Source organism: Cervus canadensis, chromosome 8, assembly GCF_019320065.1.
Source record: "Cervus canadensis isolate Bull #8, Minnesota chromosome 8, ASM1932006v1, whole genome shotgun sequence".
Lineage (NCBI taxonomy): Eukaryota > Metazoa > Chordata > Mammalia > Artiodactyla > Cervidae > Cervus > Cervus canadensis.
Genome location: NC_057393.1, coordinates 49,046,914 through 49,073,634, shown reverse-complemented (window position 1 = coordinate 49,073,634; position 26,721 = coordinate 49,046,914). Strand labels below are relative to the sequence as shown.

The 26,721-nt window shown below is 51.2% G+C and overlaps 1 protein-coding gene across 3 annotated transcripts in view; it reads right to left on the bottom strand.

Annotated features, from left to right (window-relative positions):
* Nucleotides 1-26,721, bottom strand: part of GRID1 (glutamate ionotropic receptor delta type subunit 1) — a 688,675-nt gene that overhangs the window by 540,544 nt on the left and 121,410 nt on the right. For all 3 annotated transcript variants that reach the window (XM_043476200.1, XM_043476199.1, XM_043476202.1), the window contains exon 3: nt 4,261-4,545. In XM_043476200.1, the coding sequence (XP_043332135.1) occupies nt 4,261-4,534 (274 nt within the window). In that variant the 5' untranslated portion in view covers nt 4,535-4,545. The remainder of the gene's footprint in view (nt 1-4,260; nt 4,546-26,721) is intronic.

Below are 26,721 nucleotides of genomic sequence, written 5' to 3'. Positions count from 1 at the left end.
CAAAAATAGTGCATAAAGATATGCTCAACTTCATCTTTTATCATGGCAATGTAAATTAAAATCACTATGAGACATATTTCGCATGAAAATCTTAAAACTAAAAGCAATACCAGGTGTTGGTGAGGTTGGGGAATTCTCATACATTGCAGATAGCAGTGAAAATAGGTAGAAATGCTTTGGAAAGTAATTTGGAATGATCTAACAAAGCAAAACATACATAGGCCCAATAGTTCATGATATTTAATAAAGAAAGCAATCACAATCATCAATCAATTAAAAATAAATAAACATTTAAGAAAACAAAGCAATCACAAAAGTGTACAGTAGTTTAACTCTAGATATTTAAGATTCATGAAGAGGCCAAACTAGGCAATAAGTATTTTAGGATCCATACTTGTATGACAAACTATAAAGAAAAGCAAGGAGCTCATTAGAACACAATCAAGATACGGGTTAGGCCCCCTAGGTAGAAGACATGATACAATGAGGACACATAAAGCTCCTATACATTTTTTAAACTGGTCTGGGTTCATGGGAGTTCACTTCATTATCATTCTTTTAACTTGACATATACATTGTAAAAGTGTGCAACTTTTAACTTTTTAAAAATAATTTAAAAACAAGCACAAATAGGAGATGGACACACATTTAGAGCCCCAAGGTTTTGCTTCTGTGAAGTCCCTGCTGCCAACTCATCCCAGGCCTGCAAGCTGGTCCAAGAGGCTAAGAGGGAGCACCACACCCCAAAGATGCTATGGAGGAAGGAGCCCTGGGGTCTTAACTTCACATCCCAGCCCTATGCAACTTTAGCCAAGATACTCCAACCATCTGTTTCAACATCTAAAATGAGCACCTAGCAAAATAGTTGTGCATGGTAGGGACTCAGTGAATATTTGTTGAATGAATGAGTCAGTGGTTTCTAAGATCCCACCATAAATACATCCCTCATCCAAATGTGCTCACTGGGGAGAAATTGTGGCTGCAGCTTCTAGCACACCCTCCCCAAAACACACATGAATAGCCCAGAAATCGAAGTGGCAAGACAGAAAGTTCTCTCTTCTGTTCAATCCAAACTTTTGGTATTTTAATGTTACAGATTTTCTCTCCCAAATGTCAGCTTCTCTTTTATTTTTCCTTTCGCTGTCACAACAAGCATACAAGTATTTTCAATGGAATTTTACCAAATGGCACATCTTGTATTCTGTAAACCTTAAACATACAAACTCCTCTCCCACCACTCTGCCAAGTTCTGTCGTAGAACTTGCTTTTGCCTTTCTGACCCTTGACCCAGATGCCCAGTCCTCAGGCCCCACCCAGGGCAGGACATTCCTTGGTTTAAAGGGAGGCTGAGGGGCAAATGAGGAAGGATCAGTCCTTACACCTTGCAGTGGTAGGATCTTACACATGACATTTACCCAAGTGACTGACTGCACAAACCTAGGGCATGCCAAGTCCATTCCACACACCCCATCCTTGGCATCAACTCTGCCTGGCTGGTGATAAGAGAAGAAGGCTGGAGCCTTGCAAGCCCCAGATGACAGTAACAAGATGGTGCCATGGCTAAGTGCATGGGCATCAAAGTCAAAAGGAATCTCTCTGAGCCTCATGCTCCTCATCTGTAAAATGCAGCAATAATCCCACTTCAGAGAGTTACTGAATAGTTTAAATAAATTAATATATGTAAAGATACTTGCAGATCAGCATCAAAAAAACAAAGTTACTATATCCCAACCCACTTCTGTGTGACTTTGGAAGAAACAAAGCAGTCTTTACACTCAATTTGCTTTTTAATTGGGCTCATCGCAGCTAGTGCTACAGTGGTCGGGTGGAAGAAGGGCCCTGAGGGGTTGTGGAGGCACCATTTGTCTTGGACATATCAGTAATGTAAATCCACTCACAGCCCTCAGACAGGCCGATGCCAGCCAAGCTGAGGAGCACTCACACTCTGAGTTCTTGGGGCTGCATCAAACAGCATGTGGGCCTCTACAGCCTTGGCTTACCTAACATATTAAAAATGGGCCAGAGATTTAACTGTGCACAAGGGGCAAGGTCAAAACAAGTCACAGGTGCTGGAATGGTTAATGTTTTATAGAGACTGTTTGGGGTAGAAACCTGGCTTCAAAAGTTGTCAAATCAGAAGGGTAATGGCCAGGCAAAGGCAGGAGGTTCTACATAGAACCCAATGAAAGAGCACTGGCCTCCAGGAAGGCTAATGCCAAATGGTCAGCACCTTGGACAGTGACAGCCATGTGTAAGCAGCTCTGAGATGCTTGATTCACAGCCACCTCTAGCAAACAGGGCGGGTTGCTGCCAGTCCATCCCCACACCATGATGCTTCATGGAGCAATCACAGCACTTTATGTTGCTGAGGCCATATGCTTCCTCAGAATCCTTCCCAACAAAGCAATCAAGGTTCGACCAATTGCCGGCAGTGGTCCACTGGAAGAAACCTATTGGTCACCCTGTGTGTTTATAAAATTACTAATAAAGGTCAGTCTGGTTGAAAACTAACTTCAACCCTACAAGAGACAGCAAAGGTCTCCATGTGACAAAAGAGGGGTACACCTTTTGGCTTGACTGGAGGGTCTGGATGGGAGAGGAGAGGGGCAAAGGAGTGTATCTACAGAATGAAACATCTGTTTCCTAGCTTACCTCAAAGGTCTTTCCTTGTCTTTCCCCCACATTTCTCCATTGTCTTATATTAAAATTTCTTGAAAGGTCCATGTTCTCATAAATGAGTTGGTTCATTCACAGAGAGACAATTTCTCAGGGCCTTCTCTGTGCCAGCCACCAGGCTGACATGGTCTCTCCAACTCCTCCCCAAAGTCAGGGATTGAGCGAGGGTGGAAGGGAGAAGCCAGGCCCTGGACAGAGTCCAGTTCAAGCACCTGGAGCCTCTGGCCACCTTTGTCCCCATCACCCCCCTCATCTTAATTTCAGTACAGTGACTGTTTGCTTTTCAATTCCTTCTGGAAGACTCCAGACAGCATATTTGCTTAAGAGCTGAGGACAACATTCCAGTCTTAGAGAAGCAGAGTATTTAGGCAAATGCAAACATATGCTGCTTTCTCTTCTTAGTTACAGTCTTGGCAAAGGGATTATTCCACAAAGAGAGGAAAAAAGGACTTTCGAGGGTACACCCCATTCTACCCTGGCCCCAACTATGAGGCGCCAGCCCTCACCTTTAAAGATATAAGGTGAGTGGCTGTGGTTATAAAAGGGTAGCGTGGGGGTACTTGTGAGGGACTGCTCTGAATCTGACTGTCGTGGGCACATGAATCCACACGTGACAAAACTGCACACACAGTGAATACACACACCCAAGTGCATGTAAACTGGTGAATATGAGCAAGGCCTATGGATTGTGTCAAGATGAAATCCTGCTTGTGGTATGCTATGACAGTTAGGCAAGATTTTGGAGCACACAGGATCTCTGAATTATTTCTCATAACTGTATGTAAGTCTCAATTATCTCAGAATAAAAAATAAACAGGTTTTTTAAACATATAAATTTTTTTTTTATAAAAAGGTTTTATTTTTAAACCATTTATCTTGGGACTAGAACTGGTCTCCGTTTACACAAAGCAGCCATAGAAAAGCTGAAGCTATCTCTTCAAAGCCCATTTTTCTAGTTTCCTAACAAGAAAATTATGGGTTTTTTTTTTCATACAGTAGGCCTTCAAAGAATCCATATCCAGCCATGCCCTGTGTCCCCAGACCCACACGATCCCCACCTGGTCCATGACATTAAGGATGTCCTTCTCCCTGACCTTTGCCCCAGCCTGAACCCCTGAAACTAAGGGCAGATCAGCGTGGAGGGAGGCAAGGAGCTGGGGAGGCTGGGAGAGCATCCAGCGAGAGGGTGACCCTCTGCAGAGGAGGCTTCCGGGAGGACCCATGCTGGCCGGCCTCCACCACTGCTGCCTGCGTGCAGCCTTTCAGATCTCTACCAGCAGTTTATTAATATTTTATTGAAAACTCAAAGATGATTCAAACTTCAGCTGTCATGATAAGGTGTTGTTGCTAGGCAACTTTAGTGCCTATCTACAGATCTGTTTTCAGATCTCATCCCCTACTCACGAAGCTCAAGGTTGGGTCCTACCACCCAGACACCCACTCGGTTCAGACCACCAACCGCCGTCCACACCCAGCCCTCTCCAAAGGGCTCAGCCTCCACGAGCGAAGGGCCAGCTCGCAGGTCTCCCAGTGTCTGGCGGCGCCCCCACCGGAGCCCCAGAGCAGCCCCGGCCCCCAACTCACCATACTCGCTGTCGTAGAACATGACAAACTTCTGCCAGCGCAGCTCTGTCACCAGCCTGAGCATGACGTCATTGAGGCGCACAGGCGGTCTGGAGGCCAGCGTGTAGGCCTCGCCATCAGGGCTGGGGTTCAGGTGGCAGGCGGTGCGCGGAGAGCCCCCTGGGTTGCGCTGGACAAAGAGATGTGGGATGTGCATGGCGTCTGTGAGGGACTGCAGGGCGTTGGCAGACGCACAACCGGTGGACGTGACCAAGGCCAAAATCCCCTGGGTCATGAGGTCACAGGCTGGAAAGAGAGGGGAGAGAGAGGAAGGGGTCAGCATGGGGGTGATGCTGCCCTGGCTTCAATTTGCACAGCTCACACTGGGAAGCTCATTCCTGGGGTTCCAAGAAACACCATCTCCCTCCAGGGACCAAGAACACTGTCAGGCCAGCCCAGAGGCTCTCACAGGCACAGTCTGTGATGCCCTAGTGACGCTGCCAACTAGATACTCTTGTGTCCAGTCAATAGATGAGAAAACAGAGGTGAAGAGAGGCAAAATCATTCATCCTAGGCTACTCAAGCAGCGAGAGTAGAACAGGGCTCCTACCCACATCTGCCTGAGACACTCAGCATGCTACTATATTAGCCATCCGGTTTCCCGCTTGGGCTGTGAGCCTCTTAAGAGCCATGAGCTCATTTTGTTGATCCTTGTATCCCCAAGGCCAAGCCACAGGCCAAGAATGTACTGTATACTCTACAACTGTTGGCTGAACTGAGCTGATTGGGGCTGAAGGGAATGAATTTCATTGGAAAGCCAGGGAGACACTTAGCCCCGAAGACCCAGATTATAGGCAACGAATCCCAGAAGCCCTCAGTCTCCTGGCCAAGTCCACTTGATTCATACCATAAAAATACTGGGTCAAACCCCCGGGGAGTATTGGTTCCAGAAGACCAGGATTATTTAAAAGCTACTTGACAATAACAAAGGTAGAGGCTCCCACAGCTGGGGTACTGACTGCAGGTGAGGAGGAGGAACACAATCAGGTGTCAGCTGCCATTTCTAGGGTGGAGACACTTAGGGATCGCCTTCTGAAGTCATCTAGTCACCACGAGTTCCAGTAACCCCTTTTAGCCACACTCTTAACACCTTTTTGGAACATCTGACCAATTAATAGAATGATGCACCTCCCAACACTGCAACCCACTGCACCAGTTTTGAAGCAAACATTTATTAATAATGCTTTATGTGACGGCAGGAATGTGGGAAAGCAGATGCAGTTTCAAAACACAGCCTGTGAATGTCAGCAGGCCATCTGCTGCAGACGGCAGACTTTTGAACAACTTTGACAATGCCGTTCTTTCAGTTGAGAGCACTTGGGTTTATGTAATGCCTCAGACCAGACTGGGAGAAGGAGATGAAGACCAAGGAGAGGAACCCCAAGGAGCAAGGCGGAGGGAGGCTGGGAAGCTGTGGGAAGAGCAAGACACCCCCAAGCTTTCCAACACCAAAGGCCAGCGGCTCCCCACGCAGGGACAATCACCTTGCACATTCATGGGCTTCAGCAGGAGGACAATTTGACTGCCCACAGCTCTTCCTGTGGAACCCTCAGCCTTCAACACAAGGCAGAAAAAGGGGGTGGTTAAATGAGAGATTCTAAAAAAAAAAAAAAATGAGAGATTCTCTGCAGTCCCTACTGAAGATCACACAGCCACCTAAATGCTCTGGACCCTCACATTCAGGCTCCACATGGCCAAGCTCACTCCTGAATTGTAATCCAATCGTGCCATGCTTCTGTTTAAAGCCCTTGGTGGCTACCAAGAGCCTTGGGCAAGGAGTCAAACTCCTTAGGGCAGTCTTGCAGGCTCCCCAGTGCCTGCAGCCTCAGGTTCCTCCTACCGCCCTGGCCCACCATCCACCTTTCATTGTCCCCTGGAACCCATCACACTTCCTTTTGCCTTCTAAACCTTGACATCACTCTTGCTTCAAGACTCAGACTCTACACCCCCAGACTGGCTAGGGACCCTTTGTCATGCGCTTCATTTGCATCCCACACTTCCCCTCTCACAACACTGAACTTTGTCTCTCTCTCTGCCACTTGACCTCAGGTTCCAGGCGAACAAAGGTCACGCCCTTCTGCTCACCATCCTCATCCAGGGTCACAATGTGTCTGCCCGCACACAGCAGTCAGTAAAAACTCGTACAATAATACCATAATCCTTGACATTTTCATGCCCTCTGGTCAATAATGTCACTTTGGGCACCTACCCAAACTATAATATAAAAATAACTTTAGGAAATACCCTGGTGGTCCAGTGGTTAAGACTTTGCTTTCCAATAGAGGGTGCAGGTTCAATCCCTGGCCAGGGAACTAAGATCCCACATGCCACAGGGCCAAAAAAACAAAACATAAAGCAGAAGTAATACATAACAGACCCAATAAAGACTTTAAAAATGGTCCACATCAAAAAAAAAATCTTAAGAAAAAAAATGGCTTTAGATCCAAAAACATTCAAAGGATACTTATCCAGATTCTTGATATATTGCCAACGATCTAAAAGATGCAAATAGGTGAATGACACAAAAGTGTTCCACTTGTTGAAAGCATACCCAACCTTTAAAACTATTTATGAAGATACTACAGTAACATGGAAAAGTACCTGTCATTAAAAAGTTATGTGACAGTCATACAAAATTGTATGTATTTTATGATATCAATCAAATAAAACTTAACATGCATGAAAGAAAGACCAGAAGGAAATATTGCAAAACGCTCAAAGTGACCGCACTTTAGGTGAAGCTTCAATGTGGTTTTCCTTTTTTTCTATATTTTGCCAAAATCTCAGGTTGTGAACAGATAATTCTTTTACAAAAGGAAAATAATCCTTCAGTAATGGATAAGTAAGAAGCTCCAGGAGGAGGGACTATTTTGTGAGAATTTGCTCTGTGCTGAATACTCCGTCGAGTCCTCTCTATATGTGAGTTCACATTATTCTCATGACATCCCAGTACAGCAGGCATCACTGTGTCTATTTTCCAGATAACAAGCTGTGAAGCCGCACTACTGATAAGGGCCGGACTGAGATGCCTTCCTGTCTAAAAATGCTTCTGCGGGGTGACTGTGACAAAACCAGAGCATGACATTTTATACTCGCCAGGATTACAACAATTTCTACAATTAGGTAAAAAGCATACTTATGAAAAAGACAAGAGAAAACACTAAAAGCCGAAGTCTGTGATGATAATCGGATTTTTCTTTCTTCTCTTATACATATTCTCTTTAATGACAATAACACTGCATTGAAACTTCTTAGAAGTAATCTTGCAAAATTCACCAAATATCACCAGGGTGGAAAGTTGCCCAGGAACTCAAGTCTTTGGTCCTACCCAGGACACCCACTGCACCATCATTGGGTCTCAGCTCTCTGTCGTGCACCCCCACCCGGCTCCCTCTCAGGTCATTGCCTGACTTCTGATGGCAAGCACCCCTCCCCACCCCCACCGGTGCCTGTTCTACATGTACTGTGTTATTAAGTCACTGAACCCCCCTGAGGCTCAGCTTCTCCATCTGAGCCCACATCCTCTGCTCCCACGTGGATGGACTTGTTTCTTTCCTCCTATGTGTTTCATGCACACACTCAGCACACCCTCTAAGCACAAAGCCCTGCAATGAGCACTGAGGCCAGGGTGAAAACAGGACACACACAGGCCCCATCTGAGGAGCTTAGGATCTACCAGGGAGCTGGACCTCACAATTCAGCCTGGGAGGAAGGAGAAGGGAAGGTCCCTGGGACCCAGAGGAGGGTGAACTCATGTGGGGTTAGCATCAGAGCCTCAAAGGAAGAAAAGGATTTAGAGCAGGAGAGACGGGGGGAGCAGGGTGAGTGAGGGGTGCAGTATGACACAGACACAGGGGCTGGGTGGCAGGAACGCACTCAGAGAGCAGGTCCCATGCCCCAGTCCCAGTGGCAGCCACAGACACCAGCTTCTGGGCTGGGCCTGGGCTCCCCAGGGCAGCAGAAGGAGCACTGGAATATCACAAAGTTCTGCTTTGGGCTCCCGCAATCGGCAGCTGTGTGACCACAGGCATGCCTCCTTCCTGAACCCCTGTTGTCTATTAATTCAGGATACAAATCACAGCAGAGCTATGGGAGTTCTGACTTATAATGTGGACCACAGTGCCAATCCCATGCTGGGCCCAAGAAAGATGCTAAACACATGTCAGTCTCCTGCCCCTCTCCTTGAGCATCCCTACCTCTCTATCAATATCCCCACCCAAATCATGTCCAGGAGCCCAAGAAATAGGAGTTTACAACAGAGAATGACCTCATTCCTGCTGCTGACCAGCCCTTCCCTCGGAGGTGGGCACCCTGACCCACCCCAGTACAGCTACCTGCAATAGCACTGAAATCCCTCAAGGCCCCCACCTCCTCCATGAACAGGGTGGGTAATTAAGGGTGCAAGCCTCTCCTAGGCGCTAATGGAGAGGCCTAATACAAGTCAATTTCTAATCTGCTGTGAATGGCCTGCTAATTGGGGCTCTGTTGAAATGATGGTTATTTAGAGGCTCCTAACATAAAAATAATAAGATCAAAATATATCAGATCAAAGCTACACCAGCTATTAGCGTCCACAAGGTTATGGAATGTCCTCATTCCTAGGACAGGGTATCACACAATTCACACCCCGCTTGGGGAGAGAGACACTGAAGCCCAGTGCCACGTCCTTGGCCCTGTCATATCCATGCTGTGGGACTTTGAATGAGGGAGGGGCTGACCCTCTCTTGGCCTCCGAGTCTTTGTTTTTTCTGTCAAAGAAAAATGATGGCATCCACTTCACAGAGCTGTTGTGCACAATCTCTGAAAGGCCTTTGTATGTGAAGAGCCATTTGGCACTGGCTGGTGCATAGTAGGAGTGGAGAAGTCACTCTGTCTCCAGCTTAGAGGTGTTTTGCAGCTCGCTAGAAGATAACAGCCTTTGTTATAATTCTTTGCCTGCAATAGCATATGGTCATAAAGCTGATCTCCCTCTTGATAATAACAATGCAGGCTTGATGGACTGATAAGAGCTCCCCAAGAATGGCTCATCAGCTGGGGAAGTAAGTAGTAAAGATGAATGTAATGAGGAGCTCTGAGTCCCCTTAAGCTGAGCTCGGTGGCCTAGGAGAACAGAGGTCTCTGGGACATATGATGGATTCCCAGAAATCGAGAAGAAGCAGGCCGTTCAAACTCAGGGTTGGATCTAGACAAGAGGATCCAGGAGCTCAGCCAGCCTTCCCAAACAGCCCCACCATTACATCCCTGCCAGCTTCCCCAGAGGTGCCAGCATCCTGCTGATTCATGATTCTCCAGACACACAACTCTCAGGGTAGGAGGCACCAGGCATAGCACAGGCCCCTCCACAGGGCAAGCAGGATCTCCCTCCTTCTTATCCCAGATGAGCTTTCTGATCCCCTGGTGAGTAAACTGAAGCACAGACAGGGCTGATCACTTGACTAGGGTCATACAGCTAGGGAGTGAATGGCAACAAGAACATCAGAACCAGATCACCAGGTACCTCTACAGCCAGTCCCTGGAAGAGATGGTGGCCAGCAGAGGACAAAACCCAGGCTTCCATGACTGACTCTACCGGCCCTTCCCTGGGTGGAAACTCCTGGGGCAGTTGCACTCTCAACACAGGCCCCAGAGAAGGAGGCAGCAAGCAAGAACAAGGCCTCCTTCTGCTACAGGCAAATGCTTGGCTCATCAAGTCACTCGGGGGCCTTAAGTAGGCACTGGAGATAAGAGAGGTGCCCCTGACCACTACTGATTCACACCCAGCCTTCTCCATCCCCATGGGAACTCCTGGAAAATTTTCAGGCCAAGACTGGGAGAAGCAATGCCCCAGGAGGCTTGTGCTGGAAGAGATACACAATTGCTGGTGCTGACGCCTGATAGTGATGCTAGCCACAGCCACTCCAGCCCTTTTCTCCACCATGTGCCCTGAATGCATGGTGCCCTGGGCACATGCACACCTGCTCCTCCTGGAAGATGTGGCGTGGTCTCCAAGTAGAGGAGACCCACCGTGCGGCACAGGCTTCTCTGAGGCTGCAAAGCCTCCCCATCCCATGGGCTAACTGGCCTCTGGGTAGCCCTTTAAAGAAGGACAGGACTTCTCCTGATGGACAAGGCAAGAGAGGGCACTCTGCCTGCATGGAAGCAGCCTGGTAGAGATGCCCTCATATCAGAGGGGGCCTGGCAAGGCTCTTGGTAATAGCAGGCAACTGAAGGGAGGGCCAGGCTGTGGGCAGCCCTGGGCTCAGCTCAGCTCTGCCCTCCAGAAATAATGATCTCTCTCTGACCAGGCCCAGCAGGCCAGTCCCCGGCCATCCAGCACCTCTGCCTATCCCACAACCTGGGCTCCAGTTATAACCTCACTACTTCAATCATTCACAGCCAGGAGCACACACCCTCCCCTGAGCCCCCCTCATTATCTGTGCCCTTCCTTTCCTCCTTTCAGCTGGCACAGTCTTTATTAATATTTGAATTCTGGTGGCTAATGCTTTAAATTAAGGTCGCGTTTATAAATACTTTATGGTCGATGAATAATTGACCAAATTTAGTATTGTCATAACTCATAGTAAATTATTGATCCATGAAGAATAAATATTTTTCATGTTTTATTAAGACATTTAAAAGGTAAACAAAACCATGGAATAGGGTGGGGGGAACGGGTGGCAGTACCAGACCAAGGAGAGCGCTAAGAGCTCAAGCCCAGCGGGGCCTTGACCCCATCGCCACTCGCCGTCGACAGGCCCCCAAAGGGGAGGGTCACCCGGGCCCCTCAACCCTCCTGAGCACAGGACAGACTTGACAAGCATCTTGTCCTGCCAACCTTTTGCTTAAGTAACTATCCTACCAGCATCCTCCTGCCTTCACTCCTGACTCCTTGCTCTGTCCATCTATCGTTATGGTCATTCTGCTGCAAATTCCCTCTCTCTGCTCTCTCTCCTAATGCAGGATGGCTGGTGAAATCCTAATCCAGGGTCAGCCATGGTGGGTCCACCTGCCCACCTACTTCTCCATGTCTGTGAGAGTCAGAGAGACCACACCCCCAGCAAAGTGGGAACCCAAAGTGGGAAAGCAAGGTCACCAACCTCAAGAGGGTTCCACACCCACCATATTCACTTACACCCTCTCCACCACCTGCTTTGGTCGTTCTCCTCAAACCTTCCAGGATTCTCCCCCAAATTCAACTAATGACCTTGCTTCATTCTTCATAGGTTAAAAATAGTAGCCAGCATCATAAGGAACTCATCCTACTTATCAGCAGATCTAAACACCTGTCTGTGTTTGTGCTAAAAGTTGAGGAAGGAACCTTCTCCCATCTTAGGCTGGTCCCTCCTTATGAGCTCTGGTTACTCCCACCACTTGCCTTCTCTGAGATCCAGACCCGGACCCCATCACTATGTCTTCTCTGTGGAATCATCATTATATTACTATATCTGACACAACCCTTTGAAAGTTATACCTCGGTTCTGTGGACAGTTCCTGTTATCGCTCCAGCCCAAAACCCTCGCTGGGCTCCTGACATCCAGGTAGGGGGTCTCCCCCAGTGGGTTCACTGGCAACTCACACTTGGTGTGTCAACACCGAGCTCTCTAGGGTGTGATCCTGCCCCTCCCGGTTGCTCCATCTCAGTAAAGGGGCACCCCCAGCCACCCACTTGTTCTTGAGCCTTCTCTCTCCCTGACCCTCTGCACCCAAGCCTTTACCAAGTCCTGATTGTCTTATCTTCAAAATACATCTTGGGTCTGTTGACTTTCCTCCCTCTCCACTGTTATCACCTTGCTCTAAACCACTATCACCTCCCCACTGGACGTCCACACACCCAACCTCCCCCAGATCCACACGCCATCCACTCTGCACACCACAGTGGACTGGCCCTCTGAAACAATAACCAGACAGTGCTGTCCCTGCTTAAATGTATCAGCTTCCAACTGCTCTTAAAACCAAGTCCACAACACCAACAGGGTCCTGCGCCATCCACACCCACACCCTGTATTCCAGGTGCCAGTTTTCACGCAGTAACTCAGATTTTGCCCACTTGTGGGTCCCCTCACGTACACCCACCTTGGACTGCAATGCTCCTCTCAGTTCTGTCTGGCCATCTCTCCTCATCCTGTATTTTTGGGGGTAACTGTGATTCCATCAAGAGAACTTCCCATGACCCCAATCCTCTCTCATGGTACTCTTCCTTCAGACTGCCCACTGATGTTTGCAATTGTGGACTGGTTCATGTGGCCGCTGTCAGTCATCCCATTCTCTGAGCCACAAGCCTGTGGCAGAAACACCTGCGCGTCGCTCATCCTCCTAGCCTCTGGCCCAGTGCCCAGCATGGCCTAACAGAGCAACAAACTGTTTAATACTCTCAACAACTCATAAGATTGGCACTATGGGTGTCCATATTTCACGGGTGAGGCAGAACTTTCAAACTTGGCAAAGTCCCCAGATGCTCGGGTCCTCCCCAGAGTAGAGCCACATCCTACAGTCGGGAGAAAGGGACTTTCTTAAAGCCAACCCTCCACTCTAAGGCAGGTTTCACCAAGAGCGTAGAGGGGGCCAGGGGACAGTGAGGAGGAGGTTGGCTGAACCTGAGGCCTGGCCTAGGCAGCAGCATCTGGGCAGGGGCCGCTCCTGGAGCCTCTCCAGGCTGGCGGCTCCTATGGCCCTCTGGCTTCATGGTCAGCCTAGCCCAAGGAAGTGAACAGGAGCAAGGCCAAAGGGTCCCACTGGGTGCTGGACTGGAGCCTGGAGCGGGTGTGCAGCTGGGGCAGGCAGGATGCACGGAACCAACCAGGAGGGGAGGTTAGGGGAGGGCCAGCGGTGCCATGCCTATCTCTGGGGCCCTATCCTATGCCAATTAATGAATCAAACTGATTCCCTGCTCCCGCAGATGCAAAACACAGGGAACACTGGGTGGGATCATGCTGGCTTATTTATAGCTCTCCGGCTCCTCGTTAATGACTTTTACTGCTCCGCCAATGGAACGCCAGGCTCCCGGACTGGGATTCACCGGAAGCCTCCACTATGGAAGTTAAATCAGGACAGTGATGAGCCCTGGGAGACCTGGAGAACCTCGAAAGCAGCCGAGCACTGGGCTGGCAGTGTGTGTGTTGTCGGGGCGGGGGCGGGGGGGGGGCGGGGGGGGGCGGGGCGGGGCCTGGAGCGGAGATGCGATTTCTGCAGCATCTTTGTTCCAAGCCCAGACATCTCTTCCTGGTCTCCCCTCATCCTGCATCTGTGCTTTCCCTTACTCATTTCTTTACCCCAAATCCTCTAATCATCGCTGTGTTGGGCCCTGAGCCAGGAGACATAGAAAGCCATGAAATGCAGTCCCCTTTCTTGGGAACCTTAGAAATTCAGCATAAAGTCAAATAATACATACTCAACAGAAGTGTGCTAGATGGAAGGAAAATGAATGGTTAATTTTGCCTAGCAAGGAGATGTCAGGGAAGAGTTCCATAGAGAAAGAGGCGTTTGGGATGGGTCTAAGGGGATGAGTAGGAGTTTGAAAGGCATAGTAGGGGCCAGGCACCATGTGGGCCCATCCAACTAATCACTGAGCCCCATAGCTTCCCAGGGAAGTGGGTTCTGCTACCCCATTCTAGACAGGAAGCACAGGAGCAGACACTCAAGGTTAGGGTGTTACCTGAAGCCACAGGGGAGCCTGGATTGTAACCCTGAGCTGTCTCTGACTGCAAAGTTAAGCACGTGAGCTCAGGAGGCAGGCAGGACCACTGCTATAGCTGTGTGCTCTCAAGCAATCACTTAACCTCTCCGAGACTCATTTCCTCACCTATAAATGGGTTAAGAACAGTCCCCACCTCTAGGGCTCTCATAAGGATTAAATGAGCACAGTGAGCCAGAGGTCACATTTGCATGTACATGGACAGGCCAAACCACGGGGCCTGCCCTGGGCTCTCCCCAGGTCCTCAGGCTGCCCAAGGCCAGTTCCGTGCCTGCCCTTCCCTCCTTCTGCATGTGCCAAGGCCATCCAGACACCAGGCACCAGCCTGGCACTCCTTCCCAGGCCTACTGGCCCTCTCAAATGGGGAACTGAGGCTCCATGGGGCTTCTGATTCTCCCTTTGCATCTCAACCTGTGTCTGACTTTCTAGAGCTCTCTCTGGCTATCTCTCTTATTCTGTTTCCCACTTTCTAAGTCTCAGCTCTCTGTCAGAAAGATAGAGAACGTGTTGTATGTGAATCTCATTCTATAGTTCAGGCCACCAGCCTATACCTTCTCTGCCTGTAGGACTGACCACCCAAGAGGGACTGAGCCCCCACGTTTATGCCTTGGCACCTACTCTCCATCCATTGGAAGCTGACCCATGGATGCTCACCTGTCAGGCCCTCAGCTCTCCACACCAGGGGATTGGTGAGGCAAGTGCAAGTGTCACCTCAGGGCCAGGGCCCCTCTCAGGAAAACGGGGAGGCATAGCAACATCCTCATCCTGCCAAGCTCTAGTTCCGAGCTCCAGCCCCAAGACCTCATGCTAAGCCTGCCAGCAGGCTTCCAGAAGGCAGCCTCTGTGCTCCCAGGTACAAAGCAGGAGTCCCTGAGGCCAAGCTATGTCAGGCTCAAATCACTGCACCTGCATTCCCCTGCTAGAAATTCACATCGTTGTCACCTCCTCATCGTTCCAGACCAAGCGCTTCTTCCTCTCCAGGGGTCTCCTTCACCCGATCAGAACAGCACAAGCCTTGCCCCTGCTGTCTCCCTATCATATACATGATTACAGCTCAGTGTCACTGTTTGTTTTGGGGGTCTCTGTCACCTCTGGAATGAGCCCCGTAACACCTCTCTGTCCCTAGCACGCAGCTGGGGATGGATGGAGATGTCTCAGGGGAGCAGGCAACAACAGGGCAATGCTGCATGAACACAATGCTGGCCCTGACCTGCCGCCATCGATGGGGAATTCCCATGGCTGCTCTCACCAAGAAAACCTTAAGGCCATATTTCGTCACCATCCTAGGGGGCTGTCTCTAGGGTAAGGATCCACCGGGACCCCCACACACACCTCAGCTCCCCTCCAACATTCTGGGCAGGTCAGGCCTCAGTGAATCCAGCCCTCTGTGTCACTCCCTGGCCAGTCACCTGGTTGGACCCATGCTTGAAGCCCTCCCGAATGGCAGAGACAGCCACTCTCCAGGGTAGGGTGTCACTGCTGAACCCCAAGCTTCTGGGCTCTACTGGCCCAGAGGAGCCCCCAGTCCATCCTGTCGCCTTCCTGGGTTGCATGACTGGAGAGACACACCCAGGCTCCAGATGTGAGCCTTGAGCTCAACACTGCCAACTGCCAGATGTCCCTCAAACAAGGGGTTTGGGCTGCCTGACCCTCTTCCAGGGCTGCCCCTCCACAGTTCAGCCGCTTCCTCGCTTTGCCCTGCCTAGTTGCCAACCCCCCTTGGCTATCACCAGCCTCCATGCTTTGCAGCCAAACCCAGGAAGATAAGCAGTGAGGGGCAGCCCCCTCACACCTTCCTCACTCCTCATACACGGCTCCCCCACAGCCCTCAATAAATGGCACCCGGGGTGAGGACAGGAGGCAGGATGCTGGGCAACACCAGGGAGATGGTGGAGCTGGTTACACCACCTGCATCCTGCCACGTTCTTCATGTCCTTGCCGTGGTCTTTGTGTGGGGAAGTCCAAACAGGCGGCAGTCCACACTTACTCTTCCAAACCCACAGCAGACTGTGAACAAAATGGTCGAGGGGAAGAGGCCCCACGAATTCCTGATGTGTCTCTTATACATGAACTACTCTCCATCCTGCCCTCTGATACCCTCCCAAGAGGCAGCAATCTAGAAACCCAAGCCACGTCCTGTCACCTTGCATCCAGGAGCCTGAGCTGGACACTTGTCAGATGTCAGTGTCTAGTCTTTTTTTAATGGGAGGAGGGCAGGGAGGGACGGGTCAAAGCAACCACATTACACAGAAGACATGAGAAGAAACCTCTGGCACAAAATACATCTTGAATCAATTCTAGGATGCTAATTCCATCCTCTTGGGAAGTCTGTTCATTCACTTATCAAGCACTTAGCACCCTCCTTTAAACTGAAACCCACATTAGTGCAGAGGACCTCCAGTGACACAGAGGACATCCAGGGACACACTGTCCAGCCCTCTGGGGCTAAAACAGAAAGAAATGAAGCACGATTTCCATCACAGAGAGATGAATGGTGCAACTGTGAAGGACAGGTTCTGGCGCTGAACTGTCTTGACTCTGCTCTTCTTATAGTTACATGTGACTTGGGCAAGTTACACCCTCTCTAGACCCCACATTAAAAAATGGAATTACAACACTGATTTCAAATATGATCAGTGCATCTAACCAAGCAAACCAGACAAAGACAACAGCAAAACACAGTGCCTACCTAGTGGGACACTAAGGAGAATCAAATGAGTCTGAACCCAAGAAGCCCCTTGGCCACCACCACCAAGTCCAGTTCACTGACCATCTTATTGCATGACGAGTCAGCTAAGACCAGAGGGAGAAGTGGCCCAGCTGGGTTCAAACCCAGATCAGGGTCAGTGGAGCGAGGCCTGGGCTGCTGGTTAGTGCTGGGCACGCCCAAGGCCAGCCTCGGCCCACCTGTGCACACGCCCAGCAGAGTGCCAGCTGCAGCTCTGCTGGTGAGGCATGGGGGGGAGGGGAGCCAACACCCAGCCTGGGTGCCTGCCAAAGCCGACAGCTGCTTTGCTCCTTCACCCCAAGGCCCTGCACGCCCTTGAATTCTAACAGCTCCTCATTACCCTAACAGCCATCACGACAACACCCAGCCTCTAAAATTGTAGAGACAGAGCCACTTTTAGAGAATGAGACTAAAGGAGGCAGCTGCCCCTGCTCCCAGTGGCCATGAGCTGAGGATCTTTCAAGAACAGAGAAGGGGATGGTGAGGGTGCTGGCCTGGCCCCCAGAGGCAGCCTTCCCAGCTGGACCAGCCCTGCAACCCAAAATAAAAGCAAAACCCTCAGGACATAGGCTGTGGCTTATGTGACCCTGCCATTCAGGCCAGCTCTGCTGACCGCAGGCCAGAGGACATCTCACTCCTGAGATATGCACGGGAGAGCCCAGCTGGTGCAGGGACATCACCCACCCCAGCTCCCAGGTGCTCTGAAGCAGACGCGGAGAGAGAAACCAGAAATCCCTGGAGCCAGCAGGGATGAGAAGGGATCTTTGCCAGTGATAATGAAAATTTTCACAGTAGCAGATGCTTGCAGAAAATTAAAAAACAATACAACCAATTTCACAAACCAGAGAGGAACTTAAGAGAAACGTGGTCGGAGGGCTCGATGTTCCCACTGATACCTTTCTAGCCACAAGAACACTAGAAAGGAGCCAGGTCCTCCCCACCAGGTAATCAAATTGCCCCCGAGAGCCCACCCCAAATCTCTCCAAGCACTTACTATGTGCCCAGCTGGGGCCCATGCTGGGAACACAGAGATGATGCAGATCTGACCCCAGGTCCCAGAAACATCATCTGGAGGGGGACCCAGAACAGGGACCAGACGTGGCTCAGTGTCCATGGAAGGATGGCAGGCAGAAGGAGTATGGGTAGGTGGTCATGTGGCCTGGAGTGCAAAGGGTTTCACAAAGGGCAGAGCTAAAAATGCTGGGCCAAAACATGGATAAAGGGGGATCAAGAGAAAGAGGGCAACCAGGTTAGTGGCCTGGCAAGAGCCAAGGCCCACACATAGCTTTTGTGTGTGTGTGTTTGTTTTAATTGGATGATAATTACTTTACAATACTGTGATGGTTTTTCCATATATTAACATGAACCGGCCATAGGTGGATCTGCCAGGAATCAGCCACACATGCTGGCATGAGGGGAACATGAGGAGGTAGGTTCACCATGGAGGTCTTGCCTGCTCTGCTGAGGGGCTCTGTTTTTATCACTTGAGCACCAGGGAGCCCTGGAGGGTCCTGAGCACAGGCAAGGCCTGCCTTTGGAAAAGAGGCCCAGGTGAGAACACAGCAAGAAGGCAAGAGGCCTAAGCTGACCCCCTCCTGCTCCTCGTCCTGGAAGGACCTGGGTCAAGGGGTGCAGGGGAAGAGGCAGAGAGGACAGTCAAGGCCATTGAAGGTCAGGGGGACAGAGTCAGCTTGAAGCACCGAGTTGGGGGGCAAAGAGAGGGGCAGACCTAGGAGCCCAGGCCCCACCCCAGAGCCAGCAGGACTGAGGGAGGGCACCCATGACCTAACAGCATGCACTTCCCTTACAAGCCATCATCCACAGGCCTAGCAAGACATATCCCCCCCTTCAGAAGGGACAGTTCAGGTTTGGTGACATGAGGTCTCTTACTAGGTCTGATCCACCCCTGGGAAATGAGCATGAATTAGAAAACTCAGGCCTTCTGAGAGGCACCTCAAGCCTGGGCTGAGGGCGCCAGGGACAGGACAGGACAAGAGCCAGTGCCTCCCAGCTCTTCAGGGAATGAGGCCAGCCCTTCAGCCTTCAGGCAGCATCTGAGGAGACCCTGCAGGCTTCAGAGAGCTTGGAGAGGCCTGAGTGCCAGGGTAGAAACTGGTAGAGGAGAGAAGATGAGGGTTAAAGGAATGCAGTGTCCCCACCCAGCTATGCCCTCACGGAAACCCCACGGAGGCCCTGCGTGTTGCGGGCCAGGGTAAGTCTGGGGCACGGCCACTCTGGCAGACCTGGTAGCCAGTAGGCAGGGCTGCCCCAGGGGGACAAGAGGCCTCTGAAGGATGCACCCTAGGAGAGGCAGCCTAGGCACATAGGGCATCAGAGCCAAAGGGGACCTGACGTTTACGGACCTGTCACTGGAATTGGTCATGTCCAAGACCCAGATGGTGTAACCACAGACAAAGCCATGTCCCCGAACTCTCCAAGTCACCGTGAGCGCAAGCAGCACATGAGCCTTTCCAGAGAGGCCAGCTTGAGGGGAGCAGGCACCCCCTTCCTCATCACTGGGCACCGGCATCTGGGTCAAGCAGGAGATAGCAATGCCAGGTACACGCATAGAACAGCACCGTCACAGGTGGGGGCACCTGTGAGGCTGCCCTCCTCCCCAGGGCAAGCTTATCCGTGCTCAGGCGCCCTATGTGAGTTCCCAGTTGCCGGGAGAGGAGCCTGGAGACCCAAGTTCCCATGCAGCTGGCCTGCTTCTAGAGGGCTGCATGTGCATCAAACCTGGGGCGTGGGGGGAGGGCTCAGGGAACAAATTAGAAACACCCCTCCCCCATACACACAAAGAAACCAACACTGCATGTTGCTATTGTGATCTGCACTCCCCAGGGCATTTTCTCACTGTGAAAGAGGCCCCCTGTGGATGGTTAGACCTAGAAGGCGTGGCAGGCTACAGTAGGTTGAAGTGGTGCCCAGGTCCAGCCCTGATCCGGGTGAGGAAGACTACACCCCATCTCTCCTCTGCCCAGAGACCTTCCCTGTGGAAGACAAGGGGGCAGGAAGACACAGCCAACAGTGCCCATACCAGAAGGGAACAGGGAAGCTGTGGGCTGGGGGCCTGGTCCCTCTGAATGTCCCAGCCAGCAAGCACGCATGCACACCACTCTGCACAGAGGAGATCCCCTGGCGGCTGCCCAAGCCACACTCCAAGCCACTGAGCAGGGATTTGGCAGGGATGACTCCAGGCAGTTCTGGAGGTATCTGAACTCCATGGCCTGACTCAGCGTTGTCTCTCCCCTGCAGGGACCGACACCTCAACCAGGGGCAGCTCGGCTCAGCCCTTTGGGCAAGAGCACTCCCTCCCATAGGCCCATATTTGTGGGCAGCGCCCCTGAGTCTGCTTTCCAAGATGTAGCTGAGGTGGCATGGGCAGCAAGCGATAATTACATAAGCTGCATCTCATCACAGAGACACGGTAACGCTGCGGCCAAAACAGACCGAGGGACAGACCTAACTTAGTGAGCAAACTGTTTTGCATGGCAGCTTCTTCCTTATCTTACTGGATCTGCCTGACAATTCTGAGGTAAGATTACTGATCCCATTTTTCAGATGAAAAAACTGAGGCTCAGAGAGGGAAGTCATTTGCCCAAAGTCACACAGCAAGCAGACAAGGGAGTCTGACTTCAAGTAAGTCTAACTTAACAGATCCTGCTATTTCCATTCTCCCAAGAGACACAGGTGAAGGCCAAGGACCAGTGGGTGAAGGCCATGGATCAGACTGAACACCGAGCACCAGCAGGCAACAGACAGATGTTCAAAGTCACATGGTAAAAGCAAAGAAGGAGGACGTTCCTGCTCTTATCCCAGGCACGTGTTCCCACTAACTGGGCTGTATTCCTCCCCTTCCAACCTCCTACTGAACTCCCAGAACTCCCACCCTCTCAGGCATCCCCCCGCCCAACACTCCCAACATACAGAGGTTCACAGGTCTATTTCCTTCATCTATTTAAACCATGAGAGCATCCGGCTGAGCAAGCCTCAAGGACAGCATCCCAGCAACTATCTGGGCAGAGCCTTACAGAGAGGGGCATCTCTCCCGGCCCTGGACCACTCCTCCTCCTTCCCAGAGAGCTGCTCACACTCCCACACAGTTAACCGAAGACGATCTCTAACCTCAGTCTAGGGTGGACCAGGGTGCATCTCTCTAGAGGGAGATGCAAGGTGGGGGGGGGGGGCGGGTATGGCGGGGCAGCACGGGGACGCTGCAGCCCACCGGCTATGGTCAGACGCATGCCACCCTGCCCCACTGCCCTGCCCTGGCTCTTCCAGCATGGTTGCTTCTGCTCTGACAGGGCCACATAAAGACTGGACATGATGGGATGTGAAAGTGTAGTCACTCAGTCGAGTCCGACTCTCTGTGACCCCATGGACTGTAGCCTGCCAGGCTCCTCTGTACATGGAACAGACACAGCCTATTCCCAAAGACCCCACTCCCAGGCGGCACCTCCATCATGCTCCAGGGGCTCTGACCCATCCTGAGGAGGTAAATGCTAACATCTTTAGTGCACTCAGGGGTCACTCCCTGGACACAGCCACCCAGGCCAGAGCACTGGCCAGTGCCACACCACCACCCAAGCTCCATGTGCCCTTCTCTTCTTGCTTTAAAGCTCAACTCAAGAGCTTCCACCTCCAGGAAGCCTCCTAGAACCCTCGCTGCCCCCAACACCCCAGCTCAGCTCAGCCTGGCACTTGTCACTCTGAATGATCACCTTCTGTCTCTGCCACCAAACGGTGAGCTGTTGGAAGCCTGGGACCATGTCAAGGCCACTCCAAGGTCCAAGGTGCAGCTGCCCAGGGAAAGTTTATTGAAGGAGTGAGTGAAACTATTGAGTTAGATCAAGCCAAGGTGCTGAGGGCTCATTTTTCGTAGAAGGTATTGATTTTGCCCTACAGAACTGTGGCTCGAGTTTCCAGCTGAGGACCCAGGTGTGAAGATGGAGGGGAGGGAAGAAGGAAGGATATGCCATTTCCAGCCTCTCCCAAAGGCCAGGGGTGAGCTGAACTGCCCAGTGACTCGACCAGGGCCCCAGTGCATCACAGAACTGAGATGAAGCACCACTCGCTATCTCCATCCATCCTCTGCACTTTTCCAGTCGGGGTACCAGTGGAGGCAGCCACCCAAAGCAGCACAACTCTTTCACCTTAAACGGTTGGCTTCTCAAGTGGTTTGTGGAAGGATGTAACACCAGAAGCACTACTCCCGGCTGAGAATTACGAATATTTATAGTGTTTAAGCATAATTGCATTCAGATGAGGACTATATATTGCTCACTGCAATTCACAGTCTCCCTAGAGCACATTATTTTGCAGGGAAGGAAGACTGATGCCAGAAGTCGGCGTGGAGACAGTGGGGTCTGGAGGCACCTTACGAGGTACTGGCGTCCTGACTTAGGGGTCCCCACACCTCTTTGAGGAGGAACCTTTTTCAAAGTTCAGGACTGGTCCCTACCTGATGGAGTTGTTCTACCAGCACCCACCAGCTGAGAGCATTCATCCTGAGCCTTCAGCAAGTAAACTTGCAAGTGGTTATACCAACCACAGCAACATGGTGGTCACGTGTGCATGAGGGTCAGGCTGGGAGCACTCATGCAGCCTCTATAGCACTCGGACCCCCGGGGACCCACTCCATGAGGCTCTGGAATTCCATAGACCTAGTTCCTATCTTCAAACTCCCACACAATTGCACTCATCTCACATGCTAGCAAAGTAATGCTCAAAATTCTCCAAGCCAGGCTTCAAAAGTACATGAACCGTGAACTTCCAGATACTCAAGCTGGAGTTAGAAAAGGCAGAGAAACCAGAGATCAAATTGCCAACATCCATTGTATCATCAAAAAAGCAAGAGAGTTCCCGAAAAACACCTACTTCTGCTTTATTGACTACGCCAAAGCCTTTGACTGTGTGGATCACAATAAACTGTGGAAAATTCTTAAAGAGATGGGAATACCAGACCACCTGACTTGTCTCCTGAGAAATCTGTGTGCAGGTCAAGAAGCAACAGTTAGAACTGGACAGGGAACAACACACTGGTTCCACATCGGGAAAGGAGTATGTCAAGACTGTATATTGTCACCCTGCTTATTTAACTTATATGCAGAGTACATCATGAGAAATGCTGGCCTGGATGAAGCACAAGTGGGAATCAAGATTGCCGGGAGAAATATCAATAATCTCAGATATGCAGATGACACCACCCTTATGGCAGAAAGTGAAGAACTAAAGAGCTTCTTGATGAGAGTGAAAGAGGAGAGTGAAAAAGTTGACTTAAAGCTCAACATTCAGAAAACTAAGACCATGGCATCTGGTCCCATCACTTCATGGGAAATAGATGGGGAAACAACAGAAAAAGTGACAGACTTTATTTTGGGGGGCTCCAAAATCACTGTGGATGGTGATTGCAGTCATGAAGTTAAAAGACACTGGCTCCTTGGAAGAAAAGCTATGACAAACCTAGACAGCATATTAAAAAGCAAAGACATTACTTTGCCAACAAAGGTCCATCTAGTCAAAGCTATGGTTTTTCCAATAGTCATGTATGGATGTGAGAGTTGGACTATAAAGAAAGCTGAGAGCTGAAGAATTGATGCTTTTGAACTGTGGTGTTGGAGAAGACTCTTGAGAGTCCCTTGGACTGCAAGGAGATCCAACCAGTCAATCCCAAAGGAAATCAGTCCTGAATATTCATTGGAAGGACTGATGTTGAAGCTGAAACTCCAATACTTTGGCCACCTGATGGGAAGAACTGACTCCTTGAAAAAGACCCTGATGCTGGGGAAAATTGAAGGTGGGAGGGGAAGGGGACAACAGAGGATAAGATGGTTGGATGGCATCACCGACTCGATGGACATGAGTTTGAGTAAGCTCCAGGAGTTGGTGATGGACAGGGAAGCCTGGCGTGCTGTAGTCCATGGGGTCACAAAGAGTTAGACACGACTGAGCAACTGAACTGAACTGAACTGAGGCCTAGTTCCCGTAGTAAAGAATCCACCTGCAATGCAGGAGACCCGGTTCAATCCCTGGGTTGGGAAGATCCCCTAGAGAAGGGATAGGCTACCCACTCCACTATTCTTGGACTTCCCTGGTGGCTTAGGTGGTAAAGAATCCACCCACAAGGCAGGAGACCTGGGTTCGATCCCTGGGTTGGGAAGATGCCCTGGAGGAGGGCATGGCAACCCTTTCCAGTATTCTTGCCTGGGGAATCCCCTTGGACAGAGAAGCCTAGCGGACTGCAGCCCATGGAGTCTCAGAGTCGGACACGACTGAGTGACTAAGCACACAGGCCTCGTTCAGTTTACAGCTGCCAGATGAAGGTGTCAAGACCTGGGGAGGGGTAGGTGGGCTGACGGGGCACAGGGCAAAGACACGGAGAGAAGAGGGTGAGGATGAAAGGCTCCCATCACAAGCATCCCAGAAGATACACAGCCAAACACCCACAAAGAGGGGACTGGTCTGCTCCTACCTGTCCTTGGCCACCAGACACACACAAACACACAAACACACCAGACAAACAACATACGACACTCACCACACACACCCATTCTGTACATACACACCAAGGACCACACACACACACAGGGCACAGACCTCACACCACAAACACACACAAGCACACCACATACCAAACGCACAACACACTGACCACACACACACAAACACACACACACACACACACCCTCACTCCTATGTAGAGCTATTGGAAAAGCCACCTTCCTGAGCTGATACTCCCTGGAGCGGTGCACAAAGCCCACCCAGCAAGCCTCCTGCCCTCTGTGTTCCCAGAGTAGAAGCCACCCCGGCAGGTGCCCCGAGTCCCAGACCAGCCTCCTCTCTCCTGCCCTCCACAAGCAGCTCAGAGAGAAGCCCCAGCAGAGAAGCGGCAGGACCTCACCTCCCACACAGCCCCTTACGCAGACACAGTCCCTCCCCGAGCTGCCCAGCTTACAGCATTAATTAGGAAACTGAGAAGCCAAAGGTGGCCTGGAGACAAGCGCAGAGAATCACCAGGCTCGGCCCCGCCATCATCTCAGACTTGCTGTGAGTGTCCCACCCGCCCAGGCTTCAGGGCCCAGAGTCCCTCCTCGGCACCATCCCACCTGGAGCAGGAGCCACAAGGAATGTTCATGCAGCTCATGGAAAGAGCCCAAGACGCACATAAAACTGCCAGGAAAAAGGAGAGGGGTCCTCCAAGGGTGTATCTCCCCTGGGCCTGGGTGCAGCCACAGCAGGTTCCTCTGCCAGTTGGGGTGAGGCCTGGGACAGACTGCTGGGAAAGGAGAGGTTGAGGGAAGGTGCAGTTAGGATAAAGAGGACAGTGGCAGCTGAAGCCACCCCATCCACGCCATGAGGCCCTTTTTCTGGGGTGGAGGATGGGCACTGGGTACCTATGGGAGCCCACAAGCCCTGCATTAAAGCTCTGGGGGCCACCCCAAGGACTCCTGCAGAGCCAGATGGACAGTAGCAGAGCCTGCTGCCTTCAAGGAGAATAGAAAGGAGACCCCAAGAGGCAGGGAGCTCTCTTGGTCCTGCTTTCCTCTTCCTGCCTCCAGCCTTGCCTCTGAGGCACACTGCTCACCCAAGCCATCTGAAAACCCTCCCCTGCTTAAAACCGTCAAAGATTCCCATTCCTATGGGACCTGCCCCTAGAAGGTCTGGCCCAACACCCTATGAGCTGAGCCTCACCCAGCTCTCCACTCCAATCCCCATCTGCCCCACCCTTCACACTACATCACACGCATGACCTCCCCTCCTGCTGCCCTTCTTCCTGCCTCTGAGCCCTTGTCCATGCCAGCTCTCTGCCGAGATAGCTAGTCCCACCCATGAATTCCCTGCTTGGTCCCCAGGACACAGCTCTAGACACACCACCACAGTGGTGGTGCTCTGTCTCCATCACTAGACTATGAGCCAGGATCCTGGGGCCCAGCGTGGTACCTGACACGTGGTAGATCAACAATGAACACAGAGGGAATGAGTTACTGCATGATGACAACAGCAGGGTGGACGGATGGAAGGATGGATGAATGGATGGAGGAATGGGCAGATGGGGGGGCGGGATGAGTGGGTGAATGGGTGAATGAGTAATACATGGGTAGATGGGTAAATAGGTGGGTGGGTAGGTGGATGGGTGGATTGGTGAGTAGAAGTGAAGGGAAATACAGACAACTGGGGCAAGGCTGACCTTGCTCTGGCCTTGGCCCCCGCCATCACTCCACACTGCCAGAGCACAAAGGCACTTAGAAGGATTAAGCCTCCTTGATACAATTGGAGTGGCTGGAAATAGCTCGGTGCAGTCTGCAGCCGCTGCCTCCCAACAATCATCCCCAGTCAACACCCACCTGTCCCTGCTGCCAGTTAATTCCACCTGACACCCTGGCTGGGAAACTCAGAGCCGCCAGGTGTCAGCCCCAAATGAGGGATCGCAGGGAGGGGCTGGGCCCACTCAGCCAAGGCCAAAGCAAAGTCACCCTCCTGGGTCCCCAGTGTCCAAGAGGGACAACACGAGCTCATGCCCATGAGCTGCAGGCAGAGAAAAGCTTGGAGATCGCAGGAGACCATGCACCTCCAAGGGAGCCGGGTCAATCTCAGGAAACAGACATATAGGTCCCCTCCTGCCCACAGCTACTCTCCTAGACTGTTCAAGACTCTCAAGAGTTGGCACCAGGAGGAAGGACTTTTAAGGGCTTCATGCATAAGAATAAGGAGTCTCTTCAACACCAAAAACTGACATTGGCATCTTGGTCATTATTCGAGGCAGTGAAGAAGAGGGTACATTCCCTCCAGATCCTCCACATGCCCAAGGGTACCTCCAAACAAGGGTGGACTATATGGAGGCAACTGGCAACCCAGTGGTGAGAGGCTACTCTGGCCCAGATGGAGGCTCTCTGTTCTACAAATCAAGACTATTTGAAGCTCAGAAAGAGTTTGCATGTGATTTCTTCTGGGCTTTCTACTTTGTGACCCCCTCCTTCCCAGCCCCCTGCTTCCTCAGTCTCTCCACCCATATACTTTCCAT